Here is a 19,609-nt window from a genome sequence, read left to right on the forward strand (position 1 = left end):
AAAACATACCGCTCGTGTATCGTACATTATTTTGTGCGAAGATCGTTTATTACATACCTGAAATAGGAATTTCTAATTAGTTGCAATGAAATATCCATCTTGGTTTCTGTTCAATGACGGCAAATTTGCAAAACAAAAATATCTATCTTCAACATTGTTGCTTTAAAATGTTTTCTGTGTTTACTATACTCCAGCAGGCCGTGATATACGTCTGTCTTTTTTTTTCCCCCAGTCTATGATGAGTCTGGGATCTTGTTGATTTCTTCACGGCTTCCTTAATGTTACATGCATCACGAATGCAGTAAATTTAGTGGAGTTGTAGAGTTTACTTAATTTTTGCAAATATTTAAAAACAATAATTAACAGTGCAATTTAGGTGAAAATGCAGTGGTAAGTTTCCAATTTATAATTATTACTATATTGAACGTCTCTAAAAATAATATGTTAAAATCCTAAAGCAGTAAAATCAATATGTCATTTAAGCGGTAAGAAGAGGGAAATTGTTATGTGTGTTCGGTTGGGAATACTGAATGTGGAATTTTAGACTTTCCGCGGTTTGGTTTTGTGCGCAAACCAAGCAAATACGCACGATCTCGCACAAAATAAGTTTACTGTGCATGTACTATAGGTTGTTGACTCGGTGCAGGTAGTGAAAGGTGGAGATGTGTTGAGGTAACAACGTTGCTGTTTAGAGTACGGTAGTATGGGGAAACACACATATGTACATTCTGAAATTAATAGTAATATACGTTACAAGAGCGGTATGTTGACGTTGTCATGTTCGAGGAAAAGTTTGAAAAAGCGAAACGTAGTTGAGCTTTTTTAATTTCCGAGAACATGAAAACAAACATACCGCTCGTTTATCGTACATTATTTTGTGCGAAGATCGTTTATTACGTACCTGAAAGACGAATTTCTAATTAGTTGCAATGAAATCTCCATCTTGGTTTCTGTTTAATGACGGCAACTTTAGAAAACAAAAATATCTATACTCCAGCAGGCCGTGATATACGTCTGTCTTTTTTCCCCCCCAGTCTGTAAATGCGAACTTAAAACAAACGGTAAGGTTATGTAATGATTTATTTTTCATTTTAATATTTTAACAATATTATTTATATAACATATTGCAGTAATAACATCGGAATCTGGAATCTCGTTGATTTTTTCACGGCTTCCTTAATGTTACTTGTATCAGGAATGCAATAAGTTTCGTGGAGTAGTAGACTTTACTTAATTTTTGCAAATATTTAAAAACAATAATTAACATTGCAATTTAGGTGAAATTGTAGTGGTAAGTTTCCAATTTATAATTATTACTATGTTAAACGTCTCTAAAAATAATATGTTAAAAGCCTAAAGCAGTAAAATGAATGTCGCGCTTAAGCGGTAAGAAGAGGGAAATTGTTATGTGTGTTACGTTGGGAATACTGAATGTGGTATTTCACACTTACCGCGTATTGGTTCTGTGCGGAAAACAAGCAAATACGCACGATCTCGCACAAATATACATTACACAATGACAATGTCAAAAGAATGTGAAAAGCATTTATTCTCCTGTCTTTTATAAGCATTTGTGTTTAATTATAGACAGTGTTAATGGTGGAAATAAATTTGTAGCAATTTTAATTTCTTCATTTATCCTATTGGTCGTCTTTAGGAAGTGCAGTTGCAGTACCGAATTGCAATGTACTACAAGATACATTTTCATTGTCTCAAACATAAATCTTTTTCGGTTATCTGCCAAACACAGTTTGTATTGTGAAAAGCTGCGCTCTACATCGCATGACGTGATAGGAGCAAAACTAAAGAACCTAACATCATTGCAGTCTCTAAGAGACAGTCCTTTATTCTCGGGTGATTCTATGTCCGCTAATTTGCTGTTTATATTACACAATGTTCCATATCCGTTATTTTTACATAAAATTGATTTCCACTTCTGTTTTATACGTTCAGTAACCGGTGCACTTAGTGTCTCATTAACTCTCTGTGTCATTTCCTCAACTAATTTGAGGGCTTCCGGCATCTCTTGCTCTGACTTTTCTAACCGTGTAATAGTTTCAGACACAGTTTGAAATTAGGTTTATATGAAAACAAAGTAATTACTCGTCAGAACTTTCAAATCCGGAGCGTTTTCCTTTGCGTATTTGTTGGCATTAATTCTACAGTACCTCAACCACTGTACGTTTCACCACTATACTCAGTACGCCGTTATGCGGATTTCCCATTGAACTACTCTATAGGGTCCGAAATCTCGAAGCCTGGTCATTATGATTGGGTCTAGCATGGACTTGGATTTATATGACTTTTACAGCATAGCATTTTCTGCGTACAACATTATTGATCAAGCAAGTCAATTGTGGATGTACAACGAGAGCTTCGGCGGATATTTGGCGATAATCGTCAATATGGAATTGCACCGTTACGAAAAGTATTCAGTCTGTGGGTGAGCCAGTGGCGTGAAATCGGATCTGTTCAAAACAAACCTCGTGTTCGTGCGAAAACAGTGCGGACAACTGCAAATATTGAATGTGTGACTTCTCTCCAGGTTCGATGACAGTCAGTGGCCCTCCGTATTCCCAGACTTCACTGCATCAAACATCTTTTTGTGGGAATACCTGAAGACTAAGCTCTACGCTCGTAGACTCCCTGATATCAATAGCCTCATAAATACAATTCGTGAGGAAATTGCTGGTGTCATGCCAGACACTTTGCAGGGAGTAATAACTACAACAATGGTGGACATTTTAAGGGTGCAATTAAAAAAAAATTAACTAATAATCTGTAAATGCAAGACTATAACGTGCCTAATAGTGTCCGTGGTTTGTAATTTCTTTAAACAATAAATCAGTTATTGTATTTTGAAAATGAGAAACGTTAATTGCCGGACCCTGCACTGTTCTCCAACCAGGAGATTAATCGTGAAATTAATGTGCTTACTATTGTGTCATCTATTGGAGTGAAGTAGATAGACAATATTACCATTATAACGTCAAAAACATGCGCTCTCCTGCATATGTTATTTCCTGTATGGAGGGATTAAAAGACCAGGAGATTAACCGTGATCTAATTTTGTAACTAGGGTACTGTAATCATGTATCAGTGTTATCGTTTGTGCTTTGAAAGTTAGCCAATGGAGATGCGTGTACCCAGGTGTGTGATCTTATGACATCAACATTCATTCATAGCATCACCCCGCTGCGTCTCATTCCCTGAGACTTTCTCCTGGTTGGAGTACAGTATATGCTGAAGAACCGGGAAACTTATCATATTATAGGATTCCACAAAAAATAAAACACCAAGCAAATAATGAGAGATAGGTATTCAAGTTATTGGGGTTAAAGAAAAAGAAAGTGAATCAAATTTCTTAGTTATTGCCTCATTTGTTTCTGCTCAATTAATTAAAACTTATGTCATACAGACAATTCAATTTGTGTCACGACAGTATGGAACTTTGTGAGACAATAATCTTTTCCGTGTTTTCAGGATCCAGCTTGTTTCTCCTGTCCGTAAAAATAAACTTGCGCTAGAGAAAATCCTTTCTATAACCCGACCAGAATGTTATTACTCCTGCCTTGATGGCGCTGCTGTTTGTATACACTACGTCATCTTTCAACGGTAGGAAGCCGCGAGTTGTTGGAGGGACGGACGAATATGTACTACTCGTTGCAGGAATGAATGCCGATTTGGAGAGAGTCATTGGCGCTGCGTCATGCGATATGATCCATCTCCTACGCAACGTTTATGCTTTAGTTCACCTACCGACCGCCGGCAACGAGTAATACACAGATGTGTTCCGATTTCTGCCAAGGATAATAATAACATTCTGATCGGGTTATATATCATATGAACTGAGGCGACAATAATAACCTGGTAACACGATTCGATTAACATCCCATCACTATCATCTCCCTGAAGCAACGCTAACTTGACCTTTAAGGAACTACATATTTTACCAAAGTCCATAAAACTAGAAAACAGTTTTCGCTAAAACAAATTAATAAAACTGTGCATGAAATATGATCTTAACGTCGAAATATACACAAAAGTCTAAAATATGCACATATATGCACGAACAACCATACATCAATCATATTAATTAAACATGAAATATGTAATTACCGGTACTAAGTTTTATTAAGATATGCAGCTCCGATACAAGTATGCGTTTACATATCTTCATTATCACTATTCATAATCATTATGATCATCATATGCCGTTGATGATTAGGCAATCATTCAGTTTCGGTTTCAATTTCTACAGACTGTATTTAACCTAATATTCGAAGATGATATTTATCTTAGTAACATAAAAAAATGTCACGAGAATCGGATTGTCGCATAAAATGTAGGCCACCTATATGAAAACAAACTTGGTTTGACGACTTCTTTAACTCCAAACCAGCGGATTTCTTCAGAATAGGAATCGAATAACTACTGCAGCGTTCGCAGAGTCATAGATAATGTTCGAGAATAATATTAATGTTTAATTTCTGTCTTCTATTCATCTCAAATAAAAACTTCTGTCACAGCGAAAAAACTCTACGAACTTTAGCATCAACCCAACACATTAGCACAGATTTTGTTTCCAGAATTCAATATGTTAATTCCCGATAATTGTCGCAGAACTGAAGATTTCATTTCTAAAAATTGATATTACTATACTCCGTTCCATAATGTCTGACAGGAGATTTAAACATTGCCGGCAGAGGAGGAGAGAAGTATAATTACTATTCAGCCAATGGCAGAGGTCTCATTCCACGCTTGACTTGAAGTTGGGCGGTCTGAAGCGTTCTACCACAGAATAGCAATTATACTTCTCTCCTCCTCTGCCGACAATGTTTACTTCTCCTGTCAAACATTACGGAACGAAGTGTAGTGCTCTTAACGTATTCACTGGTGATTCTTGACCTTCCCATATCCTCTTCACAAACAAGACAACATTAATAAACTAGTAGACGTAGCTAGTGTGTACATAAGCAACGTTCACAACTCTATCTAAAAGGAATTACAATTCTGGTCGCTATTTTCTTATTATGTTGATGTTTGGAATACAAATGGTTGGATAAAAAGTAATGGCAACAGTTCGATAATTCTGACATGGCTTTATTGACAGGGGTAGAACATTTACGTACCTTCAATATAGTCACCCCCCCCTTATTTATCACCTTTTGCAAATGTTTGGAAGGCGTCGTACACCATCAGCGCGTCCATCTTTGTTGATGTTCCGTACTGACTGCTCTATAACACAGATAAGTTCATCTCTGGTATTGCACCGGGTCCCTCGCAGTGGTTCTTTCACTTTGGCGAAGAGATCGTAATAGCATGGATTCATATCGGGTGACTACAGTGGATGTTACAGAATCTTCCATTGTCAGCGGCGCAAGAGGCCCTGACAGCAGCAGCGGTATGACTTCTTGCATTGTCATGAAGAATGATGGGGTTCTGTACCACCAAGTGTCGTCGTTGTCTCCTGAGCGCTGGACGAAGGTGGTGGTGCTTCAAGCAGTTCCTGAAAATATTCTTGTGCACTACGACCTCGTGCCACATCAATTTTGATGCAGGAACGTTGCTCTAGTTTTGTAAACATGGTCTTAGAGCACTCGCACTATCCCTAGAAAGTCAACATTCTACACACTGCAGTAGATTGACAGAGTACTGTCGCCACTTGCACTAACTCATCTAACAGTACTTGTTCATGTCCACACAGCTGGCAGCTCTCGAACGCACCATCGTCATGTGACAGCAGTGTTGCCATAACTTTTTATCCAACCCTTGTATATTGAGTTTCTTTAGGATGCTGTTCAGTGATGAACCAACGTGAGGATTGCAATAAATCTGGATGTTACAAGCGAGAGAATATGTTGAGATTTTACAGCTGATAGTTCGAGACGGCAATATCCAAATTTATGAATCGTGAAACATCATCGTTATTTTTTTAAGAGAGCAACGAAACCGTACATAAAAGCAGCTAGTATCCGCATTTCATAGACTGATACGGGTACGTGAGACACGTGTTGCGAATTGATGTGCCGTAATTCGTGTAACTTTCAATGACTTAGATCCGTTTAAATTCAATGGTACTTTGTTATTTAAAATTCCTCGGTTCGTGAACTAAAATATTGAGTTGGCGGCTGGATTCCCTTTCTGGTTACCAAATACACAGTGTTACAAAATGGTGGCAACATATCGAAGGTTCAGTTCAAAAGGAAAACAACTCAAATTTAAAAGTTTTGAGAAACCTGCGATTTAAAGCTTTACGTTGCAGTGAAAAATCGAAGGATCTTTTAAATCACTCCAAATTCTGTTAATGAAGTTTTAAATATACCATAAGTTTCAAATTAGAGTGAGTTATTTGGATTTTTCACAGTAACATGCAGCTTTAAAATTCAGGTTTTTCAAAACTTTAAATTTTCGGATGTTTCCCTTTAGAACTGGGCCGTCGATATGTACAATTTATTTACTTAAAAAATAACCATAATTATAACCAAATTACACAATACCTTCATATACGTAGAACATATCACAAACACCAATCTCAACTACAGAAACATAAAAACAGACATGGAAATACTACACATTCAATCGAAAACCCAGTAATTAAATACACCAAAACAATACGACACACTAAAACACACCCACAACACGTCCTCAATATACAACTAAATTTGAGATCATACACCCAAAAAGCGCACCCTGCAGCAAAACAACTGAAGAAAGCGGAAGAAGGAAGGACCTTAATAGTTCTGAGGATGACTAACATGGAGTTAATTCTCAATGACAGACTACGCACTTAGTAATAAATACATGGAAGTGTTACCATCATTTTTAAAATTTCTCAGTGGTTAAGTTATGGTTCTTACAGGATTCAGAAGTTTATCTACTTCTAAAACCTATTTCTGTTTAAAATATAATACTGTAGTTTTCAGTAACTGTTTTATTTGAAACAAAATTATATTTCATTTAAGAATTTCGTTATAATAAAAACTTTCTAGTGGTAAAGAAAACTAAGTGATAAATTACCTAGTTGATTAGTTTCGACTTCTAGCACGAACTTCAGAACATGTTGGTGAAAGCTCTTTTGAATGTAATGTCAATTATTATAATAGACTTCGTAAAAATTATTTCAATATAGTCATACTTCTTTAGGGATATACAAAAGTACCTGGTGTGCACGAATTTCAGAATATGTTGATGAAAGTATTCATATAATTATTTGCGAACTTTTTGTTCTTAAGGACTCTATGTAAATTTAGGGTTGTAACAATAACGTGAAAGTATTGATTTTTTCCGAGGAACGAATGTCATTGACCTTGATATAATCCACAGAATAACATGAACATTAATATTGATATAACCTGGAAATTGATTTAGAATTGAAAAACGAGATGACAAATTGAATTTATTTAAATAGTATTTACAATTAACGCTAATTATTATAGTAACAGAACATAACCTTCTGCGACAGTATTGGATTTCCAGCCTCCGTGACGTTTCGCTAATTGTCTTTCGATTGCACATCCGAGAATAATCGATACTTGCGCTTTTATAATGGTACAATGGTGATTTCTCATTGGCTGAACAACTGAACTATAATGAATAGGTGTACTTTAATGAGGTGCATTAAAGGGCTACTACCAGGTGTATAATAATTACTACATTTCGGCATGGTCGAGCATAAAATGCAAGTAATCTTAAACATCTACTGCAGTTAATCTTAGTCTATACAAGATGGAAGGAACGTATTATAATAGTTTATAACTATAATCAGATTTTTGTGAGCAAAATATGTCAAATATTTTTCTGATCAGACGAATAATCAAATGAGAATAATGTTTAGTTTTAGAAGAGAATTAAATACAACATGTAGGCGCTGCAAGACATAAACAGCAGTACCTACTCTTTCACTTCACTGATTGGCAGAGGGGTGGATGAAATTCTGTCTGAGGTGCCCTGGCTACAGTGTTGCCGGCTTTCCATAACCACTTTATGACAGCTGCCGAATGAAATTTTCAGTGCCTTTTTAGAAGATTAATCGAAATCTATTTTATGTCTAAATTATTACTGAAACATGATCGTAAATACTTACTCTACACTACCCTGCAAACAATTTCATGAAAAACGCAATCAAATTTTAACCAAAAAATACATTTTTTTTCGAAAGCCGTCCGCAAAGAAACAAATTGTTGTTACACTTTTTGGTTATAGTTATAAGAAGGATATTTGATAAGGGACGTAATACGTTCCCTTCCATTCTGTATACCGTGTGATTAAAAAGGATTTGTGAAATGCCAGGTAATGAAAGAATGTAAATAAATAAATTCATATTTGAAGTAATTTCTGATGTAGTTACAGTAGGCCTACAGCAGCCTTCTTTTATCTGTCCATACTTCATGACTCTTGGAGATTATGTTTTGTAAAAGAAACGCCTCCCTTTGATGGTCTAATTTACAAGAAAAGTTAGATCACTAACCTTAGAATTCAAGTAGGATTATTTCTTATGGGGCTGTTTGGAACAATGTTTGTACTATGGATGTATTAAATCAAGAACGACTTTTGCAGCACATTGATTAAGCATCAAGCCATTCGTCATGAACCCGCCCTGTTGACACGTGTCACAACAGCTGACCGACAACGTTGCCATGTGTACGTCACTATGGATGGAGGACACTTTGAACAGTTTTGTGAACAGAGGTGGTAAAGCTCCGCAGTACCATAAATGTTGACATTATACTGATGGTACGAACGAATGTTTTCTAACTAACAATAACAAAGTATTAAATGATTTTTTTTAGTTTTTCTGATGTTATTACAAATTTAACCCTGCGGATGGAGCGGCGACGCACGGTATGCGCCATGCCGTGATTTTCCGGTTGTGTGTGGAGGGGATAAGTTCATATTATTTTCTTCTATCCGCGCCTTCCATTCGCTTTGTATTAAAATATAATAATAAAGTATATAAGAACGCTCTTAAAAATATTCAGTTAACATAATACAAAAAGCCGTTTTTAATGAAAAATTGTTTGGCGCACAGTGTGCTCTGCGCGCCTGGTCGTGTTGCCAGAAAAGACGCGCCCGCCGAAGGGTTAATTAAGGGTATATGTACCACAAATATTATCAGAAAATGTAGGCTCTAAATTTCTAAAATTTTATAGGAAAATGAATTCACAAGTGGACAAAAATTACAAGGTACACAACAAGACTTACTAGAACTTAAATATCTGATCTTTACTAATAATAAATCTGTAGCCGAAATTTTTCTGGTAATTTTCGATTTTCCAAAAATAATTGGTCCTAACATATACAATTAACCACCCTGAAACCGAAAATCGCTTTTTTGAAATTTTTGTTTGTATGTCTGTCTGTCTGTATGTTTGTTACCTTTTCACGCAATAACGGCTGAACGGATTTCGATGAAAATTGGAATATAAATTAAGTTCGTTGTAACTTAGATTTTAGGCTATATGGCATTCAAAATAGTTTATTTAAAATGGGGTTATAAGGAGGCCTGAATTAAATAAATCGAAATATCTCGCTTATTATTGATTTTTGTGAAAAATGTTTCATAACAAAATTTCTTTAAAAATAATTTGCGATAAGTTTTATTCCTTGAAAAATTTTGATAGGACTGATATTTAATGAGATAAATAAGTTTTAAAATTAAAATAACTGCCATCCAAGGCCGTGTAATGAATTAAAAAACAAATGACTTCGTCTATAAGGGGCCTTGGACAACAACAATCGAAAGCTATGAAAGATAGCCTACAGATAACGTTTCTGTGTTTGTATGAAGTAATATCAGAAGCTAAATTAACCGATTTGTATAATTAATTATTAATTCACCATTGGCAAGTGTAGTTTCTCTAGATGGACATAATGCTATAATGTTATTACAGTAACTTCTGAGTAAATCGAGGACAGGTAAGATTAAAACGGCTTCTTATGCACAGAAAACTTGATAGGCTATTCTGTACATTCGTTTCCTGTATTTCCTAAAATAATTTTTATGACCAAATGAGTGGTCTCTGGATCAAAATGATCGAATTTTAATTATGCAAATACAATTTTAAATTAAGTAACATAATAAACGATTTATCCTTATATCAAACACGAATGTTCTCTGGATCAAATTTCCTATTTTAATTATGTAATTACTTTATATTTATTTCTAACGGGTGCAGCGGAGCGCATGTGTACGGCTAGTTAAAGTATAAAAAGATTACAAATAATATTTTTCAAACTAGTTTTATCAGAGTATGAAAAAAAATTTGCAGTTACATCATTTGGTAACCATAACGTTTTTATGGTGTCTCTGATATTTTTCATATTTTTGCTGCATGTAATAAACACTTATTTCTGAAAAGTAGACTACTTTCAGACATGTAGAGTGTTTATTTTAATACAATTAATAGTTATTTATCTGTTCTATATAAAATACATTAAAATTTACATAATGTTTTGTGACCTAAATTTTCCATTTTGAAAAAAAAAAAGGGCATTATTGTAATCTACCTTTTGCATAAATGCATGATAAATCAATGTACAAAATTTCAAAATAGTATCTCTAATTGATGTGGAGTTATTAAATAATATGTGTGAAAATTTTCAAATTTTGGAAAATTTAATTTAAAGTGAAAAGTGATTTTTTTAAAATATTATTAGTAACCTTTTTTATACCTTTATCAAATATTTAAGTTCTAATCAGTTTTGATGTGTACCTTGTAAATTTTGTCCAATTGTGAGTTCATTTCCTTATAAAATTTTAGAAATTTAGAGCCTGCATATTCTGAGAATATTTGTGGTCGTTCACCCTTAAGTAATAGCGACCCTTTGTGATAGGAATCGCATCATAATATCACTGTGTTTCAAATTAAACTTCAAAATATAACATATCTTTAACGAGATGCGGTTAGAAAGAAGTTATTTATTTTCTGTTCCAAATAGTCGTATCTTTCACCATCTAGCATTTCACAAAATCTTTTTTAATTGCCCTGTGAATAAGATAAAAATTGAAAATGTGTGTTCTTACCAGGCAGTGATCGTCATCGTCCCACCGAAACCTACAGTTTTCTATTCCATTGCATTCGAGCTCCTTTTTGATACATCTTTCGTCTTGACAATCAAACTCATCTTCTAGGCAGCCTCCTGGAACATTTGACGAACTACTAATCATGATAATAACAGTAGTTACAACAGCAGCTTATGTACATATCTTATTTGCTACAAACAAATCTACTTGTAGGAAAAATGATAGCAGAGTCTGGATTATTCGACCTAATTGAGAACAACGGAGGACAACATAATGGAGACATATACTTTATTATAGACTACTTATATGTTTTCAGAAACGTGCAGTACATGCTCGCGTGGAAAGATAAAATGTATGTACTATATTATCATTGCGGTTTGCAATAAAGAAAAAATATAATTTATTACGATATGACTTAACATACATTACCATACATTAAAACAGTAAAAAAGGAACAAATTGAGGCGGGAATTAACTAAAATTAAAATTTCACAATAATAATTAGCAAATACTCTACCGGTAACGTACATTTTGAAAAGTGTCATTCCGAATTTACGAGTATTTCAGTGTTGTCAACTGACAGCAGACATCTCGAAATATGGAACATTTGAATATCTGTAGAGAGAATGATATTTTATCGGGAGTTGTGGCTTAATTTTTCAACTTCTACATTTCTCAACCGATTATTTATGATAATTTTGGAACACACTTATACCATACACAGTATGCTGCTCCAAGTTTCAATAGCGTAAGCCACTTAATTTAATTCTCAATATATTGCAAATGACATTATTAAATAAATAATTTCTCTTGATAAGTCCCTAGTATAATATTGTTTTCATCTGATCAACCTGAATTTTTTAAAATACACTCCAGATATGCAGAAACTAAATCATATTCAGTTTTTGTGTATATTCTAGTAAATGAAACCTTTTGAATTTTTATTCTTTATGATTTAAAAATGCATGCTATTTCCCCAATTAGAAGGTAAAAAACCATATAAAATTTAAATAAACCCATATAAAAGTCACCACATAACAAAATGCAATATAAATTTCGTTCCTTGTATGTCTACATATTACAATATACTTACCAAGTTTTAGCCCATTCTGACAATATTTTTGCGTAACAAACATTTTAAAATGCTGAAAATTTGGAAAACGAGTAAATGGTGTGGGCATGGAATTTAAATACAGTGCGCGTCCCTTTAAAAAAATTTCCGTTGCTTGCTTAAAATTGTATAAGGAGTAACATTATCTGACTTAAACAATGCTGTGTCATGTTACTTGAATTAAAGCAATATTTTAACCACTTTTTACCGAAAAAAGTGAAGTAAAATTTTTCGAAAATAATTTCACAAATTATGTTATTTATGATGTGAAACCATATTGAATGATAAAAGATCTGTTCTACGCACTTTATTTAAAAGAGTAATTCTAAGGATAGCATTTAAAATTTTGTAAGCCATTGAAAAAGCTTTGAAGTGAACTCGACAACATTTGTTCATTTCCGTCATCCAACTCTCGTTATTTTAAACCTTAATTAATTTAGACCAATCATATACTTAAACAGGAAATAAACAAGTGTATATAATGAACAGATAAATAGGAGAATGGGTCAGAAAATCAGGAATCAGGAATGTCGGATAATCCAGACTCTAGTGTAGAAACAAAATAAAATACAGGGTTATTTAAAATTATGTATCCGATATCAAATGGCTATATTTTTTTTTAAGGTTTAGGAAGTGATTAGTAATGCATCATCCATAAAACTATGTAAAAGTATTTTTCCTCATGTTATAGGGGTAACTCGGCTAATTCCATAGTACGGGTAATTCCGCAATAGTGCATATATGATTTTACTGCGGCTTTACATTACTGTGAACGTAAATTTTGAGAGGCTGCCAACAGGAGGCATGTCCTCTGCATTACTATAGAAAAAAATCAAGGATATTGATCGACACCTCTGTCGGCAATACAGTGAAACATCGAAAGTTGGCTGTTTTTCGTGAAGAAAGTGAGCATTGTTACATACAAATTGTCCCTTTTATGTTACTTTCATAATGTATTTCATAATTATTTAAGACTGTGAAATAGGCCAAGTCCTATTGCGGATTTATCCGCACTGTTGCGGAATTACCAGAGTTGTTCTTTTTCAACTGTAATGTATGTACAACTAAATATATTTGCATTTTAATAAGTCTCTTTATCTCATTTGGTAATGAAAGGTTTTGTCCATGTCTACATATCTTGATAATATTTTTCAATAAACATTTTAATAAAAAATATGATAGATTTACTCCTTAATATTGCGGAATTAGCTGAGTCTCCCCTATGTGTCCTATATGATATTACATATTTACACAAGCAACGCCGAGAAAATAGTTAAATTGGTTCCACACTCGCTGCTGGAAATTCTTTGTCTATGACTACACGGCAGTAACAATGCTAATTCTAGGGTCATCCACGGAATTGGTAAGATAGACGGTACCCATATCACACTTACAAAAGAACAAGTCTCATGGTGTAAAATCCGGTGATCTCGGGGGCCAGGTGTAGAGAACTATGGACCATATATAGGAACGTCACTTCAACTTCACATTCACTTACACTTACATCCGATTTTATTAGGCAGAAAACGCAGAATTTGTATTCAGAGTTACAACTTAACTTAGGCCTACACTTTAGTCGTAACTGAGCCAAAAGCTAGTAAGATTCAAGATACGTGAAGACCGTCCTTATACCTGACTTAATGCAATAATGTGCCTGAAAAACAACTAATGAAACATTTGTTTAATATAACACAGTTCAGTTTAAGGATTGAAATGAATTTAGAAGATGTAAATTTTAAAAAATTCATGAATTATGCTTTCTGGGTGATTATTCGTTTCTTTATTCTCAAGTTATGCCTATGTGATCATAACCTCTTATTGCTCAAAAGCTATGTAGCTATAAAATGTATTTTAAATTCCTCATTATTATTATTATTATTATTAGGCCTATTATTATTATTATTATTATTATTATTATTATTTATTATTATTATTATTATGTGGCTCTATGGATAGTGTGAGTGCTTCCCAAGTAAGCGGTCCGAAGTTTGATTCACAGTGAGGTTAACGGAAGAAATTTATCTTCCGTCCATGAGACTGGGTGTTTGTCCCTTGTCTTGTGATTGTCCTGTGTTGTCTCAGTGGCGGCCCTGCGTCATGTCCATCCCACGACCAGGGAAGCCCGCATTTGTGTGATGTCTAGTGTATGATCTAAGGAACCATCTTCTCCTACCCGCAATGGTATGTATATCAGATAAAAGGGGAGGTTAAACAGGGATAGAAAGGAAGGAAGAAAGAAAAAAAAAAGAATGTTATTACTAGTGTTATCGTCAGTAAATTAATGAAGGAACATTTTTTTTTATTTTTAACCTGTAAGCGTTCATATAACATAATACAATTTGAGTTTGAAAAAAATTACCTACGATAGACAATGATTTTCTTCAGCTTAGAATAAAAATGACAACCTTATATTAATAATCTATATTCGACATAAGCTTAAGATCGTTATTCAATTTTCACGTAATTAATTGTATCAGCATTTCTTATATTGTTTGTGTTTAAATCTTGTGTCATTTATTCTTCTCTGCTAAACGACATCAGATTTCTCATTTTCCACCACGTCTATATTTGTAAGCAAGTAATTAGATGCAGACCCATACCTTCATCTGCTGTTCCTTCTATTTATATAGATGTTTTTGAAAATAACAAACTTGAAACGAAATGCGTCAGCAATGAATTAATGATTTCTGCACTTTCCGCATAGAGCATCAGTGGGCCTAAAGCACTACGTCATTAAATAATAACGTCGAACACCAAGTTCACCTGATATTTTTCATACATTTGACTTTGTGAAGAGAAAGATACAGTAAGTATTGTCTCTGAATGTGGATCTGGCACTTTAGTTTATATGACCTAATTTATGACTTGAGGAAGTCAAGACGAAGTGAAGAAGTGACGTTCTTGAATACGACTCTAAATCTTAAAGTAAACTTGACAAAAGAACGGCGAGGTTGTACTTCGTTAAGGGAATGGCAAACATCCAAATTCTGATGAGGCGGTACATAATATTGCTGGAGAATGTCACCGTCGAAATCTTTTCTTCGAGTGGGGAAGTAGCCAATTCTGCACCATTTCAGATAAGGGTGACCAGTCACTGTTTTACATGAAAAATATAAGTCCATGAACCTTTGCTCGGAAAATGTGACATAAATTAACTTTAGGCTATTATCGCAGGTGTTGCATGTGGTGTTTCTATGCCGCATATGAGAAGGCTGTAACGGTTCAACTTGCTACTCAAACGAAAAGTTGCTTCGTCATTGAACTGGGAGCTACATCACCGTCCTTCATGCATGAGATTGCAAAACTTCCGTCACTTTGACTAGTCCCTTGGCTTTAGAAATGCTGCAATAGTTGCAACTTGTATGGCTTCATGGTCAAATGCAGTCCCAAAACACATCAACCAGTCGTCTGAGAAAATCTCTTCTCTCAACTGATGCTGGCGGTTGACTTCCTCTCGCTATGTTGGAAACTCTCTCTGGTTCTTTGCATATTATCCTCAGATACGCGCGGTCTTCCTGAGCTAGTGCATTTATACAAATGTCTTGTGTCTTTCAACAGCCAATAGACCTGTCACCGGCGAATGCTCTGAGAACACGATGAATCAATTTCGTTATATCAACGAAAATCATCCTGAAATAATGTTATTACCGATTCACACCTCGAAAACTGCAGCATACAAAACAACAATGGTCGCCATTTTCTCACAGACCGTCTTTCGCGCAGCTAATGACAATGGGGCCATTTCGCGGCGACCTTCTAGAATTCGGAGACCTTCTCTTTTATTTGGTTGCTAACTTAATAAGTGAGTTTTAGGTACAGAATTGCCATCATCACCATTGGCAAAACAGCCTCCTTCGAACAATAGCCTTCCTGTGAATTTGCTGCCAGGGTCACAATTTTAAATCTCCCAGAAGTTCTATAATCATTTTCATTATCATCATTATGTAGCTCTAAGCCCTTTGAATCTAGTTTCAGCTTCCCTAATGACAGATGCCCGCCCATTCTCCTCGGTGAAAAATCTTAACCATCCATTGTTTCACTCCTAGTTGGAGTTACCAGCTTTTCAAATTGAAAATAAGGGAGATTTTGAAGATTGTTGTAGAAGTTTCAGACATTTAAGGTAAAACTAAAGGATTTTGTGGACATTACTGCGTAAACCACACCAAAAGAGATCTTTCTTTACATTTTGGAGGGTAATTTCAACCAAAAATATTTACAGTAGCACTCAAGCATTACGCGTATTTACATTTCGATTTGTATTCATTCATCAATATTTGACATAACAGAAGAACTATGTACAAGTAAGGTTGAAATTTGAAACAATTTGTAATTCAGTTTTAATGAGTTCAGTAGAACGACTGTTTTTTTACACCTGTCTATGTATTAGTATATTCATAAATGAGAAAACTCTCTCAGTGAGGGTAAATATCCCAGAATTCTCGTCACTTTTGTTATTTATTGTGGAATAAATAACACTAAATTTAAGGAGTTTAGTTTCAAACTAAAAAATTCAACATTGAAATATAAATTGATTTATATTCTGTTCGTACGTCTGCACATTTCTGTTAAGTTATAAGTATCAAAATAAATTTTATCCCTATGAAATTTCAATGAGAATTTTCAGTTTACTTAAAGGCTGAATCAGGTTTTATAAATGTGTCTTGTTATTTACCCAAAACTATGTCAGACGGATAAGAATGCCTTTGAATCTACACTCTTCACGTAATAAACACAGCACATGTATTCCTTCAGACACGGGAATAAAGCCAAGCAAGACACAAGGACACAGACAAGCGGTGTGTCTGCGGCAATTTATTTTGGAAGACAGAACTAACTTAATGAAAAATTACCAACATGGGGGGAGGGGAAGTAAACCAGAAATTTTAGAAGCGAAGAAATCAAAGGATTTTAAGGACATGGAAATTTTAAAAGAATAATATAATAAATGAACAATTATTTTATAATTTGGGAAATACGGTAGAACTATTCTTAAAAAAGTGACCAGGAATACGGGGAAATCTGGGAAAATACGGAAGAGCTAGCAACCCTACTCCTAGTTGTCCCAAGTTTTCTTCCATATCATCAATCCATCTAAGTCTGGGTCTCTCTCTCTTCCTGCCACCTTCTAATTTCGTTTCCATATTCCTTTTAACTATTCTTTGTTCATCCATTCTTTGTACATGTCCAATCCATTATTATTATTATTATTATTGTTATTATTATTATTATCATTATTATTATCATTACTATCAATAATTGTCTTATTTTTTATACTTTGTATGTCTCATTTATTTTGATCTGCTGTTCACATTTTATTATGCTTTTTTCTTTCTTTCTGTATGTTATATATTATGTCTGATTTCTACTTACTTCTTGTTTACATTTTATTATTATTATTATCTTATTCAGTTTTGCGTGTAAAATTGTAGTGTACTTTGTAAATTTGTAGTGTTTTTTTGTAACGCAGTTTTACTCCTGGTTGAGTGTTAGAGAAGGCCGTATGGCCTTAACTCTGCCAGATTAAATAAATTATTATTATTATTATTATTATTAATCCATTTTACCTTTCTTTTTTAAGGTGGTTATTTAATGCCGCTGTTTCAACTACTAGGTTATTTAGCGTCGATGAGATTGGTGATAGCAAGATGGTATTTCGCGAGATGAGGCCGAGGATTCGCCATAGATTACCTGGTATTCACCTTACAGTTGAGGAAAACCCCGGAAAAAGCCCAACCAGATAATCAGCCCAAGCGGGGACCGAACCTGCGCCCGAGCGCAACTTCAGACCGACAGACAAGCGCCTTAACCGACTCAGCCACGCCGGTGGCTTTTTAACTCCTAATTTTATAAATGATACAATATATAGTGAATTATACTTATTCCTAATTTTATTATTTGTTTTGATTCTGCAGAAATAATTTTTGTATATTGGGTTTTAAACTATTCTAAATATTCTTCTAGCCTATCCCAAGTTATAAACAACTTTTGTAACTTAACTGTCAAGGTTCACTCTCCTCTGATCCATATAGAACAATAGGTCTTACAATAGTGTTATACACTCGTACCTTTTAAATTTATGATAAATACCTTTTCCTTAGAATGTGAGTTAATGCTTCTTTCCTAGATTAATTCTTCCTTTAATTTCCAAATCTATATCAGTCTCTTCTGTTATAGGCCTAGATACGGTACTTGAAACTTTTAACTCTTTTTCAAATCGTACTCCTATTTTTACTGCTTTTGTTCGATGTTCATCTTTCCTCTTTATCATACAGTTTATTTTATCGGAGTTACGATTAAGACCAACTTGAGTTCTTCCAGAAGTTTCATATTCTTAAACACCCCATCTTCCTATCTCTATTTAAGTTGCCAATATCAAATCCTTATCTTTGCGTGGTTTTCTTATACAGGGACATCATTTTATTTTTACTAACATTTTTAATATTAACCTGGCTATACCTTTGGATTAATGTTTCAGAGCCGGAAACACAGTTTTCTAACCCCTTCCACGATTGAAGTTCGATGATTCTGGCGTAAAATACAAACACATCACTTTATTAAGTATAGGAGGGAAGGAAAGTAGTTCATCCATTTACGTAAACTAGGAGATATCGTAATTTTGAATTTGATAATTTTCATTAGGTTTTTGTTTAATCAAAATACAGTACAGTATTAACAATAAGCGTTTTTACTCACGAACTGAGTAAAGTCATCCATGCGAAAGTATTTATTATGCAATGTATAGCCTATTGTACTGTTACAGTACATTAGCGTACAATATAAGAGAATGAAGTTAAATTTTAAAATAATCATAATATGCATATTTAAACACATTTTTTTAATGGTGGCCGTTCATTTAGATACAGGGTTCAGTTCTTTTGTGCATATTATCGCACTATATACTAATTCCAATTGAAGGGTACACGGGAATAACGATCAAGGTCCATTTTAGAAAGTTTCGAGAAAAACGAATTTTAAAGTTTAAGCACTTAATACTTTGTTATGCGTGCACTTCATAGAAATTGACGTAGTGGAATGTCAAGAACGATTATTTCTTATTACTAGCTAGACCACATGATAGTACTTCCTTTCCACTATAAGATAGCATTATTAACTCAATTTCGATTTTTGGTGGACCTTGATCGTTTTTCCCGTGTACCCTTCAATTATCAGTTTCGTCCTTCGTACTAGTATAGTCGGAGGCACCGATTTTGGCAGATGACCTCGATGACATTTCCAGTAGGCGAGCCAATATTGTTTCTGTAAGGTGCGAGAATGAGATGCGATAACATTCTGAGTCGTTCATATTTTCATAACAGCAGCTCATATCAATTATCCTTATTATGAAACACACCACGGTACAGTCCTACTCAAAGAATATCGTTAATAAATGTAAATGACTTCCGTTCGCAATGATTTTACAATACGTCTCCTACATTTTCTAAATTAAATTAATTCTTAATTAAAAAGAAAAT

General features: G+C 34.2%; 1 protein-coding gene across 1 annotated transcript in view; it reads right to left on the reverse strand.

The window, feature by feature from the left end:
* Neto (Neuropilin and tolloid-like) overlaps positions 1–19,609 on the reverse strand; it is a 1,086,331-nt gene that overhangs the window by 208,502 nt on the left and 858,220 nt on the right. The window contains exon 6 of the mRNA XM_069822273.1: positions 11,027–11,142. Within this exon, the coding sequence (XP_069678374.1) occupies positions 11,027–11,142 (116 nt within the window). The remainder of the gene's footprint in view (positions 1–11,026; positions 11,143–19,609) is intronic.

This window comes from Periplaneta americana, chromosome 3, assembly GCF_040183065.1.
Source record: "Periplaneta americana isolate PAMFEO1 chromosome 3, P.americana_PAMFEO1_priV1, whole genome shotgun sequence".
In the NCBI taxonomy this organism is placed as follows: Eukaryota; Metazoa; Arthropoda; class Insecta; order Blattodea; family Blattidae; genus Periplaneta; species Periplaneta americana.